The sequence below is a fragment of the Sorex fumeus genome, unplaced genomic scaffold, assembly GCF_029834395.1.
Source record: "Sorex fumeus unplaced genomic scaffold, SorFum_2.1 ptg000036l, whole genome shotgun sequence".
Lineage (NCBI taxonomy): Eukaryota > Metazoa > Chordata > Mammalia > Eulipotyphla > Soricidae > Sorex > Sorex fumeus.
The window spans coordinates 5,578,618-5,596,311 of NW_026606093.1; the positions used below are offsets into that span (position 1 = coordinate 5,578,618).

The 17,694-nt window shown below is 46.0% G+C and overlaps 1 protein-coding gene across 1 annotated transcript in view; it reads right to left on the bottom strand.

The window, feature by feature from the left end:
• Positions 1–17,694, bottom strand: part of IQSEC3 (IQ motif and Sec7 domain ArfGEF 3) — a 106,231-nt gene that overhangs the window by 67,308 nt on the left and 21,229 nt on the right. Inside the window, exon 2 of the mRNA XM_056117741.1 lies at positions 786–851. Coding sequence (XP_055973716.1) covers positions 786–851 — 66 coding nt within the window. The remainder of the gene's footprint in view (positions 1–785; positions 852–17,694) is intronic.

Here is a 17,694-nt window from a genome sequence, read left to right on the forward strand (position 1 = left end):
AGAGCTGGCAACACAGACAATAGGGTAAGAGCAAGGCGAGGGGGGGGTGCACAAGGAGGAGGAGAAATGAGGGGGCATGGGCCAGAGAGACAGAGGCGTGAGGTAGGGGAAGGGAGACTACCGGCAAAGGAGAGGGGAGGAAAGCAAGATGAACAGCCCAGGACAGGGAAGAGAACCCCCCTTTCCCAGGCCACCACGGAGAGTCAGAAAATGCTTAAAATCAAAGCCAGTCATTTGGGTTCTGTTATGACAAGAGAAAAGTTAGCATGAAAAGTGTAAGTCTTTGATATTTAAGGAACGGGCAGGTCCCTCGTGAGCGTCAGACAACCTACTAGGTTAAAGATACAGTATTTAAGAAGTTGTGTTTTCAGGGACTGGAAAGATTGTGCAGTGTATGTAAGCCACTTGCTTTGCTTACAGTTGAACCTGGTTTGATTTCCGACATCACACATCACCCAGCATCACCGGGAGTAATTCTTGAGCACAGAGCCAGGAGTCATCACCGGTGTGCCCCCCTCAAAAAAAAAATTTTTTTTTCAATAGGCCAATAACTCAGACCTTGGGAATGGCTCATCTGGGGACCAGAGGAAGGAAAGAAAAATAGAAGTCGGAGGAAGGAGGTTAAAAGCAAAACAAAACAGAGAAACAACCAAAAACCAAAGACACACACACACACACACACACACACACACACACGAGACTTCAGAGGAAGCATCGAATGGTGCCATGATGGAGGCTTTGGGGTGGGGGCAGACAGGGACTGAAGCACACCCAGCAAATCGCACCTTTGGGAGGCCAGGTCGGAGCAGTCGGCAGCGGGGCAGCAGAACTGGTGCAGCACCGTCTCATTCCTGAGGGAAGAGGAGAGGGAGCAGGTCAGCTGTGGCCAGACATGCAGGTATCATCGCTCCAAGGCATGCCCCGGGGGTCACCAAACACTGCTCCTGGGAAGGGAGTGCAGAGCACCGTCCTCCGAGCTTCCTCAGTCACTCACTAAGCCCCACTCAACCACCCCCTCTGCTTAGTCTCCTAATCAGAGTCTTTCCCGGTGGGGAGCCCGTTTGTTCTGCTCCACCATTTGCTTTGTCATAGTTTCTTCATAACCGTTTCCCTCTGGGGCCCAGCAGAGCTGGGTCGTAGATTCTCTTCTCGTGTGCAGACTTGCATGCCGTAAACATTTTTAAGCTGATTACTTGCAAAGATACAAACATGCACTCAGTAGCTGTTAGTGTTGCTACAAGTCCAAGGCAGGTGTTTGATGTGGGATTTGTTTGATGCAGATGAAAAAGCCAGCCCAGCAGGCAGAGATCTGGGTTCCAGAGGCAGCTCCTGCTCGCCAACTGTGTGGCACCCGGCTCACCTTTTCAGGGTCTCAATTTATTTACTCTTGCCATAAGAGAGAGGGCAGAGCTGGAAAAACGGCTCTCAGCTCTTTAGAATCACGGGGAGAGAGATTTGAGATGCTGTCGCTGGGGCTGAGGGGTCCAGCAGGGATTAAGGCATTTGCTTTGCTGGCCCTAGTTTGGTCCCGGGCACCACATGATCCCCTGACTGTTCCCTGGAGCAAACACCAGCAAAGAGGTGAAAGTGGTCTCTGAGCAGCCCCAGATGTGCCTCCCCAAACAATACCGATAAACTCCTGGTGCCTGATCCCCACCGCCTTGGCCTGATTCACTGGGTTAGGCTTGGGACTCAGAGACTCAGGAGCAAATCTCGAAACCCAGTGGCTTTTGGCAGAAATCCCTCCAGATTTAAGTGTTAAAATTTCGGAATTTCAAAACCACGTGACCCTACTGCAGCCACGTGACATCATATGTTATTCATAACCAGCAACAGAACACAAATTGTCTACTGTTGCCTTTTCAGCAGATCCGAGTGTTGGGGTAAAATTTCAAATAATAATGGTGGGTCTGGTGTTGAAATATTGAATGTGATCAAAGTAGAGAGAGAGTAATGTGGAAATCATCTGCCCCAAAGGAAGGGGCGGGGTGTGGGATGGGGGTATACTGGGGTTTTTGGTGGTGGAGAATGGTCACTGGTGAAGGTACGGGTGTTTCATTGTATGACCAAGACTTAGACCTGAAAGCTTTGTAACTGCCCTCATGGTGATTCAATAAATAAAATTATAAAAAATGAAAAAAAAGTAAGGTGGAGTTCATGCACAATCAATCAGCTAATCAGTGGCTGAATAAATAGCAGTACTCCTACATTAAAAAAAAAAAAAAGGAATTACTCCTGGCTGTGCTCGGGGACTATATAGGATGCTGGAGATCGAACCTGGGTCGGCTGCGTACAAGGCAAACGCCCTTCCCGCTGTGCTATTGCTCCAGCCCCTTTCCAGGGTTTCTTTCATCTTAAAAAATACCATGATTCTGGGACCAGAGTGAGAGTACAGTGGATAGGGCCTTTGCCTTGCATGCAGCCAACCCGGGTTCTCTCCCCAGCATCCCATAAGGTCCCCCAAGCACTGCCAGGAATAATTACTGAATGTATGAGCCAGGAGCAACCCCTGTGTATGACCCAAAAAACAAACAAACAAAAAAAGAACAAGCGTCTTTCGACCTGGAAATTCCACCTCTGGAATATGATACACTCAAAATGCAAGGTCTGGCTCACAAAGGTATCTGGACAAATTGTTATATCTTTTAGGGGAGGAAGCTAAGCAAGGGGAAATAACCAGAATCTTCATCAATAAGGGAAGAGTCGCTCAAATTGCAATCATTTCATCTGCACCTGGTAATTATGTGTTGTATATCCGTGCGAAGCAAGCCCCACTTCTCTATATGCTCAGAAGTGCTCAGAAAAGCACATCCAACGAAACTTCCCCATCGCTCTAGGCGTGAAGCAAGGCAAGGCGAGTTTTCATTCACTGTTGGCATATTCCCCCACCAGCATTCTTTTACTTCTTTTGTTTGTTTGTTTTTGGCGGGGGGGGGGGGGGGCACATCCAGCAGTGCTCAGGGATTGCTCCTGGCTCTGCATTCAGGGATCGCTCCTGGTGGTGTTCAGGGGCTAGACATGGTCCCAGGGATCAAACCTGGATCAGTCACATATAAGGCGAGTTCCAACCTACTGTATTATCCCTCTCACCCCTCATTCACTTCTTCTGACTGCTTTTTGTTTTGCTTTGTTTTGTTTGGGGGGGTCCCACCTAGTTTTACTCAGGGCTTACTCCTGGCTCTGTGCTCAGGGATTACTCCTGCTGGCAGTGCTCGGGGGAACATATGTGGTGCCAGGGGTCAAACCCAGTTGAGCTGTGTACAAGACAAGCGCCTCACTCGCTGTACTATCTCTCTGGCCCCATGATAGTTCTTTATGACACAAATGATCATCTTATTTTTCATAAAGAAGAAACACAAAAGGAGAGAGATAACAAAAGGGAATGCCCTGTCACAAAGGTAGGGTGGGATGAGGGGGATGGGGAGTGGGAGGGATACTGGGATTAGTGGTGGTAGAGAATGAGCACTGATGGAGGGATGGGTAATTGATCATTGTACAACTGAAACCCAAGCACAAAAATTTGTAAGTCTACAACTGTACCTCATGGTGTTTCACTAATAAAAGGAGGAGGAGGAGGAGGAAGAGGAGGAGGAGGAGAAGGAGAAGAAGGAGAAGGAGAAGGAGAAGGAGAAGGAGAAGGAGAAGAAGAAGAAGAAGAAGAAGAAGAAGAAGAAGAAGAAGAAGAAGAAGAAGAAGAAGAAGAAGATGATGATGAAGAAGAAGAAGAAGAAGAAACAACCAAAGGCCCAGAGGAAATAAATGGCTTGCCATATCCCTCACCCTACCCCACCCTCCCAAAATCACACAGCTAGTGAGCAGGAGAGATTAAACCACCCCAGGCAGCCTGCAGTCTTGGAGGGGAGGCTCTGTTCTCAGAAGCTGCTACCAGCAACTACACACACACACACACACACACACACACACACACACACTCACACACATACACACACACATACACTCACACATACACATTTAGTGATGTGTAGAGAACATGAGTTTCTCCAGACGAGAAAAACCAGACAGCACAAATTTCAGGTCAAGATATAGGCAAATCTCCAAGATGGAGACCGCCCCAAATTGATAAGTATTGATGAGGTTGTTGGTCATGAGTGGATGGAACTGTCGGGGAATGGGGCAGGAGGGAAGAGGGGACTGCAGCTAGCTCAGGGGATTTCTGGGCATCACACAAGCAAGAGAGAGGCAAAGGCAGTGTAGACCAGAAGGACCAGGGTCTTGAGGGCTCGACCATAGAAGAATCTTGTTTCTTAATAGAACTGGGGCGTTGGGGAGAAGGGTGGGGTCAAGAAAAGAGAAGAGTGGGGCAGCCACTGCTGGAAGGAAGAGGCAAGTGGCACCAGGAGCTAATTAAAGCTTCCACCAGGTCAGGCTCTCAGAATGCAAGGAGACTCTTCACCTATCAGTTTCCACATCTATATTTAGCTGGAAACTCAAGATTCCACTGCAGGACCATAAAAATTGTTGAGTAGCTTAAGAAACTGACGTGTGCAGTTCTGCAGTGGGGGAAGTTGGCAGAGGGACGGAGAAAGGATTTCCTGCAGGAAATAGGAGGCGAAAGAACCAGTACCCTGTGTGTGTGTGTGTGTGTGTGTGTGTGTGTGTGTGTGTGTGTGTGTGTACATTGTCAATGCCCAGACACTTCCCCCGGATCCATGTTACCAAACCCAATACAAAACAGCAGATTCAACTCCCTTGCAAGGGAAAAATCAGGGAACCCCTCGGAGGCACTGTCTTGAGGCACTTCAAAATCATCAAATCATTCTCAGACACTTCTTCCCATCCCAATTCCAAGGTCACTAGTGCTGGTCCAGCTGCCTTTGTTCCACATTCTCTCCTCCTCCAGGAGAACTTCTCTATGGAAATATGATGAGGAAGAGAAGCTGCTCTTCTTTTCTCAAAAGTCATTCCTGTTCCTGGGCAATGGGAAAGCCAAAGAGCCAACAGAAGTCTGAAAGTCAAGAATGAGCTGTAGGACTTACATGGCGTATTTTCTAAGCAGAACATCACATGGCCCAAATGAAGAGAGTTTGGTGCAGGTGTAAGAACAGACCTTCAGATCAACTGGACCAAACAGAAAGGTTAAAAAGAATAAAATGTAGGTGCTGAAGTGATAGTATAGAGGTAGGGTACTTGCCTTGCATGCAGCTGACAAGGGTTAAATCTCCAGCACTCCAGATGGTCCCCCAAGCCTGCTAGGAGTGATGCCCTGAGTACAGAGCCAGCAGAAAACCCTGGGCACTACTGGGTGTTACCCCCCAAAAAAACAAGAGAGAGAGAGAGAATCAAATATTTATTGATTCTTGGTAAAATACCAAGGTCATTCAGGGGAGGGTGATGACCTTTTAAATGGATATGCTGAAATGATTGGTTATCTACATATTTTTATTTGTTTATTTTTATTAGTGAAACACCATGAGGTACGGTTGTAGACTTACAAACTTTTGTGCTTGGGTTTCAGTTATACAATGATCGAGTACCCATCCCTCCACCAGTGCCCGTTCTCTACCACCAATGATCCTAGTCGCCCTCCCACACTCACCCCCCACTCCCGCACCCCGCCCCCCTCTGTGGCAGGGCATTCCCTTTTGTTATCTCTCTCCTTTTGGGTGCTGTGGTTTGCAATAGAGGTATTGAGTGGCCATCGTGTTTGGTCTATAGTCTACTTTCAGCACGCATCTCCCTTCCCAAGCGAGTCCTCCAAACATCCTTTACTTGGTGTTCCAATGGTTATCTATATTTTAAAAACCTCAATTTCTACTGTGCATTATTTACAAAAATTAATCTTAAGTGATCTTAGACCTAAAATAACAACCATATTTTATAAACTCCCCAGACAGAAAACAAAAAATTTGAGATTAAGGGTAAGCAGAGAATTCCTAAATAAAACATAAAAACACAAACCATAAAAAGAAAAATACCTGTTAGATTAGACTTATAAAAATACAAAAGTTTTCCTCTGTAAAAGGGAGAGAGAGACAGTACAGGGCATAAGGCACCTGCCTTCCCTGCAGCCAAGCTGAGTTTGATTCCCAGTACCACATAGGATCCTCCGAGCACTGGCCAGAAGCTGTCTCCATCCCCTCCCCAAAGAAAACACTGTTTCCTAAAACTAATCATCCATACAACTGAATAATAAAAAGACAAATGGGAGGCTGGGGATAAACTGTATAAGGGTTGGAGCTGGAGCAACAGTGCGGTGGGTCGGGTGCTTGCCTTGCATGCGGCGAATGGGGCTGAATATCCAGCACCCCATGTGATCCCCTGGGCCCCACTAGGAGTGATTCCTGAGTGGGAGCTGGGAATAAATTCTGAGCACCAGCAAGTGTGGCACCCCCTCACAAAAGAACAAAAGTAAAGGATAAGGCTCTTGCCTAGAATACAACTGTGACTTTAAACCTGGTTTGAATCCGGCACCACGTGTGGCCCGAAAGGACCACTAGGCATTACACCGGAGCAAAGGACCAGCTGAAGACCCTGAGTACCGCTGAGCCTGGCCCCCAACAAAGAACAAATTAAATAATTAAGGATGATTTCTAATAGGGGTCACTCCTGATGGTGCTTGGTAGAGGGAGAGTGGATCATGTGGTGGTAAAGATAAAAGTTAGGGCCTCACACATGCTAGACATATGCCCTACCCCTTCAGTCACATCCCTAGCCCCTAAAAAGACAAACGTTAACCATAGTCCATAGAAAAGATGCTCAAAATTGTTTATCATTAGGGAAATGCAAACATATTTTTTTCATTATATCCAGCGATGTTCAGGGGTTACTCCTGGTTCTGCACTCAGGAATCATTCCTGGTAGGCTTGGGGACGAGGTGGAATTCCGGGGAATCAATCCTGGATTGGCCTCATCCAAGGTAAACATCCTACTGCTGTGCTATCTCTCCAGCCGGGAAATGCAAATCAGAACTTCAATAAAATAACACTTCACACAGGATTAAATCGCTATTATAAAACAGAAACAAAAGCAGGGAAGTAGAGAAACTGAAACTCTTCTGAACTGCTGTTAGAAGTGCAACATGTGAACACCAGTATGATTATTCCCTAAGAAATTAGAAATAGAATTACCCTATGATCCAGAAGCTCCATTTGCGGGCATTTCCCCAAAAGAATTAAAATCATGATCTCCCTGATATTCATGGAAGCACTACTTATAACAGCTAAGAATCACAATGTAAAATGTGTCTTGATGAATGAATGGATAGAAAAAGTGGAACACACTTCTAGTAGAATATTACTCAGTCTTGGAAAAGCAGGACCTTAAATACTGACCTTATAGATGAACTCTGAAGGATTATACTAGGTGGAACAACTAATTGCAGAAGGATAAATACTGTCTGGGTTTTGCATATCTGAGTACCTAAACTAATCAACTCATAGAATCAGAAAGTGCCTACCAGGGGCTGAAAGAGATAGGAAAATGGAAAATTGGTAATCAAGAGGCATAAAGTTTCAATTAGACAAGATGAATCAGTTCTAGACATCTGGTGTAGAACATTGTGCCTATAGTTTAACAATACTCTTATACAATTAAAGCATTTGTTAAAAAGGGTAAATCTCATGGTAAATGCTCTTATCACAATAAAATAAAATGAAAAAGTTAAACATCCATGTACGTGTTTTGTTTTGCATATTCACTTCTGGAGTTGGATGACTACAAAGAGTGTCTCTCATTGAGAACATCTGCATCCTGGCCAGAGGAGTAGGCGTAGGATGGAGCTGGCCCAGAGTTGATGTTCAAAGAGCACAGAGACATACACATGCAAAGACAGTGAATCATGTATCTTGCACACATCTGGACCCTGTGTTCTAGATGCATGCAGAGGCTGTTGTTATCAAAGAGAAGCTATTTGCATGTCAAAGTAAATCACAAGTTGAAAGATAAATACCAGGTGATCTCACTCATCTATGGAATATAGTGAGACAGAAGACGGGGAAAGACAATACCAAACAATCAAACCCTTGACCTTGTATGACGATATTGCTTACCAAATCCTAGGGTGGTGGTGAGAGGGCACAATGATTGGACTAGGCATTCCATAGGGACAGTGATGCAGGGTTGTGGATACATTTGTGGAAGTGGGGTGGAGTAATTCTGTACATCAATACCATGTGCTCTGGCATTATGCAACCATCTCACCCAATGGCAACGGACTTTGACATATATATATTTGCATGAAAAAATACACAGTGATAACCTGAACATCCACTCACTGGGAAGTGGACACAAGAATTATAACATACATATCTTATGAAATACTGGTCAACAATAAAAAAGAATGAGCTTTCACTTAAATGCACCAATGTGGATGGATTTCAAAAGCTTTATACAATGTGAAGGAAGTCAAACTCAAAGCCTATACACTGTGTGATTCCCAACATCTGACACAACAAAGAAGACAAAATTCTAGCGACAGAAATCAGATTAGTTTCAAGGATATGGAAGGGTAGAGATTAAATTGCTAAAGGGAACAAAGGAAATGCTCCATAGCTTGACTGAGATCATGGTTACCCAATTGAAGATATTTGTCAAAACTCTTCAAACTGTACATGTACAATGGGTGAATCTAGTTGAACCTAACTGTACCCAGTACAGCTGCTTTTTTTGAAGATGGAAATCTTTCTCCCCCTTATGACTTCTTGATACATCATCAAGAGGCTTTAGAATAATTTCCCATCTTCCCTCCATGCATTGCCCCAGATCACCTCATAATTAACCCCCCTCTGATAAAGAGGGGGAAAACACTGCATTTTTTCTTTCCTGTCAACTGCTGGGTTGGATTTTTCAGAGACCAGATGGCTCATCCCTGAGCCAAAAGCATGGAAGGGGCCAGAAACTAGGACAATCAGAAAACCAGGGTGGGAAAATTGGATGGGAGAAATGCTGGTCTTAGGCTTAAAGGCTGGGAGATCCCGGGAAGTGCCCTGGATCCCTGGAATTGTGCTGAGGTGAAAACCACCTCCATCTCACTACTGCTGCCCATTGAGGGTTAAATCAGGGAAAGGGGAGCTCTTCTTCCTGCCTGGCTGATCTCACTGAGTATTGGGGACTCAATAAGACTTTGAATATGAAACTGCCTTGGAGGAAGCATAATAAACCCTGCACAGATGCAAAAATCTTCTAATGACTTTTATTTTCTTAGTCTGTGCCACTGAGAATTTGGCAACTGTAACTCTATTGCAAGCAGAGAATTACCCAGAATGCCATCTTGATAGCCTTCCGCTCATCCCCCGCTCTCTCCAGGTCTGGGGACGTCCCTTTGCTCTTTGCTGCGATCTGTCACTGCACTGTCCTCCACAGAAAGCTTTGGAAATACCTTAAGAAAGCAAGTGATTACAGGTCATTTAGGCCAAAGACTGCAAGAAGTGTCACCCTGGTGGTCTCCAGGTCTTGGTGGGTCACTGAGGCTGATCTTACATGGCCTGAAAAAGGATGAAATCTCCACAAAAACTCCCCTCTCACCAGGATTTGTTTCCTACTCATTGTCTGCTCGTTTTCCCGAGAGAGCTAAATGGCATCAAATGCACTGTGCCATGGCCATGTACCAGAAGGTTCCAGAGAAAGTCCTTGCCCTCTTCAGTCAAGAGAGATTTTTCCTTGAAAAACACACTGCAGGATCCTCAGACATTCCTCTGAAGACACTGAGCTTGATCTTCCTATAATAAGACTTCCCCCCTGTATTCCAGGAGGCCATAACACCCATGGGCTGCCCCTGAGATTGCCCTAAGCTCAAGAGGAAAAGACAGCAGATAGGATCTTGATCATCAACTAGTACAGCTTGAATTTGGTCTGTTTCATATATTGGAGATGACTGTTGAGTCTCATTTAGACGGAGAAGTTTCCTGGCATGAACCCAGAGTTCTCGTACCGTGCCTGCTGAAGCTGCCTCCTAGCTCCTGCAGAGGACCCCCAGGGGAACTGCTTGCATCCTTCCTCCAGCGTCCTCTCGGACTTGCCCCTCCAACAACCAGCGGGGAGACTTCTTGAGTCATTCTACCTAGTTCCTGCAAAACTCACCCTTGGCTTTCTCATCTATAAAATTCAATTAGAATGGAACTTATTTCAAGGTTTGTAGAGAGGATGAAACATTAAGGTACTTACAGTATGGGCCCTGAGACGTAGTACAGCAGGTAAGATGCTTGCTTTGCACGTGGCTGACCCTAGCTTAATTCCCGGCACCACATTTGGTCCCCTAAGCCGCACCAGGAGTGATTTTCTTGAACACAGAGCCAGGAGTAAATCCTGAGCACAGCAGGGTGCAGTCACCCAAACAAACAGACAAAAACAAGAAAAAAGAAAACTATTATGTAATCGGAGAGATTGTACAGGAAGTAAGAAGGTTGCCTCGCATGCTGCTTCTGTGGCTCATGAACCTGGTTCAGATTCTCCGTACCACGTGTGGTGCTCTGAGCATTACCAGTAGTCCTCCTGAGCACAGCGCCAAGATTAGTCCCTGAGTACCATTGGACGTTGCTCCCAAACAAACCACTGAAAGCAGAACTTGGTATCCAGCAAATGCTCAATCAATGTCAGCTGCTGTTAATACTGCCTACTTTATTCTTTTGTTTCTTTGGGCGATATCTGGCAGTGCTTGGAGCATACTCCTGGCTCTGTGCTTAGGGATCACTCCTGACAGTGTTCAGGGACCATATGCAGCATCAGAGACAGTACCAGGGTAAGCTGTGTGCAAGGCGAGCATCTTGTACTATCTCTCCAGCCCCTGAAGGATTTTTTCGGTACCAGGCACTGAACCCAGAGCCTCACACATGCAAGGCAAATGCTCTACCACTGAGCCACCTTCCTGACCTGCCAGCCCATTTCTACCACCCTTGCCTCGTTCCCTGTGATTTCAAAAAGGTAGGTTCGCTGTTTCTCCGAGATCTATTTGGTCTCTACAGTGTTTAACTGATCTCCTTTCTTGCCCTGCTGGTCTTAAATATCATCATTTTCATAGTTGCTTTTCCTTCTTTTTAGAATATAAACATGCTCAACTCACCCTAAACACATTATTTCCCTCTGTAACCCTGCTCTCCTTCCAGAAAGTTGGTTGTAAATGACTTAATTATTGGTTTGGGGCCATGCCCAGTGGTTTTCAGGGCTTACTTCTGACTCTGCACTCAGGGATTACTCCTATGGTGCTGAGGGGACCATATGGGGGGGGGCTGGGGATTGAACCTGGGTCATCCGTGAGCCAGACCCACCCCCTAGCCACTGTATTATCACTCAATCTCCTCCACAGCTTTTCTTTGGGACCTTCCTTCTTGATACACTTTCTTCCTTTGAGTTCCAGGTAACCACCTTTATTTCAAGCTCATAGGTGGAAACCAGGAGCAAAGTAGAAGGAAGCTCCACTAACCATGGAGAGGCTCAGGGGCAAAGGAACCAACAACCAACACCAGCTGACATGGCTCACCATTGCAGGACATGAATTTTAGGACACTATTTTCTGAAAACAAAACTTTCAATCTTAGTGAGGCTGTGCCAACTGATGCCGTTTGTCACACACACACACAAAAAAAAAAAACCAAAAAAACACAAAAATTGCTGTCCCTAACAAGCCCTGCCTGACAATAGCTTTCTGAGCTAAATAGATATGTGTGTTTTTTTTTTTATTTTGGCATCCTTTTAAGATTTGACCTTGTGGAGTGGTTCATTATGCTCTCTCTCTGTGCTTGTCCACTGTATGTCCTAACTAGACTATATGTCACCTGGGCAGAGATGGCAATTCTGCATCTTCTGGGGGAAGAGGGGAAGTTGAGGTCTCACCCCTGGGTACTCACAGGTTACTCCTAGTTTTGTGCTCAGGAGTGAGCCCTGGTGGTGCTCGGAGGCCTGTATGCGGTGCTGGGGATCAAACCCACACCAGCTGCAGACACAGCAAGTACCTTACGCCCAGCCAAAAGCATTCCACACCAATTCCCCTGAGAGGTGGGGACTATTACTACCATTATTCACACTTTTGAGATTGGGGCCAGGAAAAATAAAGTGCTTGGAACTTACATGTAGGTGGTTGCAAGTTTTCTTGCAAACAATGGGCCCCAATTCCTTCCTACCTTCCTTAAAGACACATCAAAGCTCCCTTCTCTAACAGAAAGCCACCCCTCCTGTCTCAGGGCTCTCCTGTGGAGCTCAGGAGACAGCCAACACTCTAGAAAGGCTTGTTTGTCCATTTGTTTATTGAGCACATATTGGCTGCCAGTAATCTGACAACCAATCACTGTCACTGTCACTGTCCTCCATTGTTCATCAATTTGTTCCAGCGGGCCCAGTAACGTCTCCATCGTGAGACTTGTTGTTACTGTGTTTGGCATATTGAATACATCACGGATAGCTTGCCAGGCTTTGCCATGTGGGCAAGATACTCTAGATAGCTTGCCAGGCTCTCCAAGAGGGGCGGAGGAATCAAACCTGGCTTGGCCGGGCCAGCTGCGTGCAAGGCAAACACCCTACTGCTGTGCTATCATTCCAGCCAATCATGAGAAAATAAATAATAACACTCGTATTAATAATAAACAATAATAATGCAGAGGTCAAGAACCTTATCCCTATTCTACAGATGGGTAGAGAATTGAGTGACATGATCCAAGTCACACTGTGGGGCAGAGGCTGAGCAAGGACTTGAACCCACGTCTGCCTGGCCTCTTGCACCATTATTTCACAGCTCCAGAAGAAGCTGTGGGGAACAGCGACCAGCAGGAGGCCTGGGTGCAAATTTTAGGAAGATGTCTAGCTGGGTGATTTGGGGCTTTTTTGTTTGTTTGTTTGTTTGTTTGTTTGGGCTGGAGAGATAGCACAGCGGGTAGGACATTTGCCTTACACGCTGCCAACCAGACCGACCTGGGTTCAATTCCTCCACCCCTCTCGGAGAGCCCAGCAAGCTTCCGAGAGTATCTCGCCCACACGGCAAAGCCTGGCAAGCTCCCCGTGACGTATTCGATATGCCAAACACAGTAACAACAAGTCTCACAGTGGAGACGTTACTGGGCCTGCTCGAGCAAAACGATGAACAATGGGAAGACAGTGCAGTACAGTGCAGTATTTGGGTTTGGTTTGGGTTTGGGTTTGGAGAGGGGTCACACTGGCAATGCTTAGGACTTACTCCTGACCCTGTGCTCAGGGATCACTATCTTGCTGATGGAACATAGGCAGTGGAGAGGATGATGCTGGGAACTTTGCTAGGAACTGAACCAAGACTGACCACATGCCAGGCAAGCTCCTTAGCCCCTATAGTATCTCTTAGACCCCAGCAAGGTAGTTTATTTTTTGGTTACCAGGAGTAACCCCTGAGCACCACTGGGTGTGTGTCTGCTGGACTGTGGTTCTCACTGGGCACTGCTCCAGGGCCATTTGCAATACCAAGTCACCATGTCCGATGACTTGGTGGCCACAGTGACACCCAACAGCCTGCACTGGGATGTGCTGGAAAACCGGCTCTTCCAGGATTCTGTTCAAGTCTCTAGCATGGTGTTGAGCTCAGTGAATTATACCTGAGTGCATGGCCAAAATAACAAAACTAAACTAAAATTAGGGCCATGGCCCTGCAGGACACACACACCCAGTGGTGCCCAGGGGTTACTCTTGGTTCTGCGCTTAAGGATCACTCCTCGCGGGCTTGGGGCGACAATATGGGATGCTGGAGATCAAACCCAGGTGGACCACATGCAAGGCAAGTGCCCTGCTCGCTGTTCTTTCACTCTGGACCCAGTTCAGTAGTTTTGAGCCAATCACTGAGCTCTCTGAGCTTTTTTCCTTCTCAGTGAAATCCATGGTCTCACTGGTGCCTGAATATCCTGAGAGGCAACCGGCACAAAAGCTCTTTGTATCCAATTGTGAAAACCATGATCACCTCCTGTTCACAACTTCCCAGCCCAAACTCTCCTACCTCCCTGTCCATCTCACAGACCACCATCCCTTCTGAAAACAGGGTTTCATTTCACGGAAGTAGCAGGCACCGGGCAAAGACCTCTGCCTAGAGCTAAGCTGATTCAGGGCCCAGAGCAGTAGTTCAGCAGGTAGGGCGTCGCCTTGCATACAGCCCACCTGGGTTTGATTCCTGGCATCCCATACGGTCCCCAGGATTAACTCCTGAGTGCATAGCCAGAAGAACCCTGAGCACGGCCTAAAACCAAAACTTTTTTTTTTCTTTTTTTTGCTTTTTGGGTCACACCTGGCGATGCACAGGGGTTACTCCTGGCTCTGCACTCAGGAGTTACTCCTAGCGGTGCTCAGGGGACCATATGGGATGCTGGGAATCGAACCCAGGTTGGCTGCGTGCAAGGCAAACACCCTACCCGCTGTGCTATCTCTCCAGCCCAAACCAAAACTTTTAAAAAGAAAAATATAGATAAAAAATAGAACCTGGATGATTCAAATACCCAGAGCAGCCTTGCCTGACTGTTTGGAAAACCACTCTCAGCATCTCTCTGAATCTTTCAAGCAGTCGTTGTAATAGTAGTACCTCACTGGACAGTTGGAGAGGATTCAACGAGAATATGGACTCCAGGAGTTCAGTGCCCAGCCCACATCAGAATAGCGTAAGTAGGTATCATTCCATGCCCAGACTGAGTGCTGAACTTCCCAGAGAGATACTAAGTTCCACCCCATCAGCCCCCATGTGTCACTGTGTGTCAACGTCTTGATTCTCTGTCCCCTGTTCATGCACAGGGAGTGCCACTGATTATCAGCTCTACGTTTGTTGGACAGAGGACAGACAGCTTAGACAGATTTTTCAATTATGCATATATAAGTATATATATATAATTAGTGAAGCATGATAGCTTTTATTGAATCAAACTTATTTAGAAATATGTGAAGGGTTAGAAAGAGGAAATGCATGTTAGAGAGAAAACACAAACTTGAAAGTGCAAGCAAGCAAAGAGACATAGAGTCACAGAGACATAGAGACACAGAGACAAGATTGGGTGTTCAAGGGAGAACACAGGCTTGAAGAACAAACCTGGTTTCCAAGTCTACAACACCATTATCTCTGACAGTCACTATGTCTGACAGAGATTCTTAGACCTTGTTCATCCTGTACCTGAAAGCTTGTGCCCTTTCACTAATCTCCATCCTCAGACACTCCTCCGACCCTGGCAATCAATTTTCTGTTTCTGAGCCGAGTTTTCTTTTTTAAGATTTCTCCTATAAGTGACCACATGCAAGATTTATTCTACTCTCCCTGGTTTAGTTCACTTAGTATAATGTCCTCAAGTTTCATCCTTGTGACACATTTTCCCCTCTTTCTCGTGAATGAATAATATTCCATGGATGTGGTATGTTTCTGCCATATTTCCTTTTTGTTCATTTTTTGGTTTTGCTTTTGATTTATTTTTGCTCTTGGAGTCACATCTGGCAATGCTCATGGGTTACTCCTGGCTCTACACTCAGAAATTACTCCTGGCAGTGCTTGGGACGGCTGGAGTGATAGAATGGTGGGTAGGCGCTTTGTGGCTGGTCCCATGTTCGGTCCGATACCATGTGCTTGGAGGACCATATGGAATGCTGAGGGTTGAATCCAGGTCTGTCGCATGCAAGGAAAATGCCCTGCCCACTGTATATATGGCTCCGGCCTCATCTGCCACAGTATCTTTATCCATTCAACTAATTATGGACACCTGTGTTGTTTTCCATTATTTTGACTATTATAAATAGTATGACAAAATAGTGTCACTGTTACTGTCACTGTCCTCCCGTTGTTCATCGATTTGGTCCAGCAGACCCAATAAGGTCTCCATTGTAAGACTTGTTGTTACTGTGTTTTGCATATCGAATATGTCACAGGGAGCTTGCCAGGCTTTGCCCTGTGGGAGAGATAGTCTCAGTAGCTTGCCGGGCTCTCTGAGAGGGGCGGAGGAATTGAACCCGGGTTGGTCAAGTTGGCCGCATGCAAGGCAAACTGCCCAACACCCTACCCGCTGTGCTATCGCTCCAGCCCAAAATAGTGAGGGTGAAAAAATAGCATGTCACACTTTTATGACTAGTGTGACCAAACCTTGATGGAGGGTGAAGGAATATTTCTGAAAGGTTATTGAATTTTATAGTATTATAAAAAAAACAATGGTAGATCAAAAGGATTGATTTTTTAAAAAACTGTAATAAGCAAGAGTATAAAGCTCTGTTTTGAGGTTATATGCTCATTTCCCTAGGGTAGACACCCAGAAATGTCATCATTGCCGGGTGATGTGATAGTTGTCTACTTGTTTTTTGAGGCCCCACCAAACTGTGTTCCATAACGGATAGTGACTGGGCCAGTTTACGTTCCTCCCAACAGGGCACAGGGTTCCCTTCCCCACATCATTACCAACATGCGGCACTTCTTGTCTTTTTTTTTTTAATTATGAGAATAAGTGTACTTTTATTGAAATTTGCAAGCAAATATATTTCTTAGACTCTTGTCTCCAATTAAAAGCATTCAGTATTTGAAAAAAAATTCAGTATTTGTAAAATTGCTTTCTGGTGCCCAGATGTTTTGGTTTTTCACTGATTTCACAAAATATCATAGGCTTAAAAGGATCCATATATTAAAAATACATACCTCAAATTAATTTTTCTACTTTGAATCGTTATGTGCCTCTTTTTTATTTAATGCTAATAATTATGCTATCTAAGTATTTTATGTAGATATTTTTACATAATTATTTTTACCAAAATTTTTTGGTATGTTTTCAATTAACACTTTTTAAATAAAGCATGTGATTTTGAAAGTTATTCATAGTTGAGTTTTAAACATGAACTATTGCAGCAGCAATCCTACCACCAGTGTTAACTTCCCTCCACCCATGTTCCCAGGTTCTCGCCCATACCTAACCCTTGCCAACCTCCTCTGGTGACAGATACCTTTTAAAGCTCAGTTGTTAAAGTTTGGGTGGATTTCTAGTCGTTGAAGATATCCTAAATGGGGGGCTGGAGCTACAGTACAGTGGGTGGGGTGCTTGCCTTGCACGTGGTAGACCCAGGTGTGATTCACCCCATCTGATCCCCTGAGCACCTCCAGGAGTGATCCCTGAGCACAGAGCCATGATTAAAACAAAAACAAAACAAAACAAACCTTTCAGCTTTCAGTCTTCCTGGGAATGTGCCCCAGGCAGAGAAGACTGCTTAGCAGAAACGAACACATGTCTGGGTCGGAGCCACGCATGCACACGGGCATGGGAAGCCCACAGGAAGCCCAGGGTTACTAATGAACAGCCCGACCTGCCTGAGCCTGTTTCCTCGCCCATAAGACGGGACCGAGTGGCTCCACCTCAAAGGCTGGCGATGGGGCTAATCAGGGGAGTGTGCAGGACAGCGCACAGGCAGGACGATCTATCGCTCTCCCTCAGTCCTGGACTTGCATCCAGAAAGGACTCCCAACATACTGTGGGGGCTGCAGAGAACACAGCACCCCACCCCCACCCCCGCCCCCAGTGCCACAGCTGGACTTGACCACGAGAAACAGACTGAAGTTAATTAAGTCTCAGCCAGAAATCCTAGGGTCCTCCAATCTGTTTCCAAAATTACTTCCCCTTGGACTGGAAAGAAAGCTCAATGCTTTGTCTGCAGAAGGCCTGGTTCGGGCCCTGCCGTCACCTGGGCCCCCAAGAATGCAGAGTCAGGAGTAGGCCCTGAGCACCACCAGGGATGGCCTCCAGAAGCAACATCAGACACTTCCCCTTTGAAGCCCTCCAGGCCTGC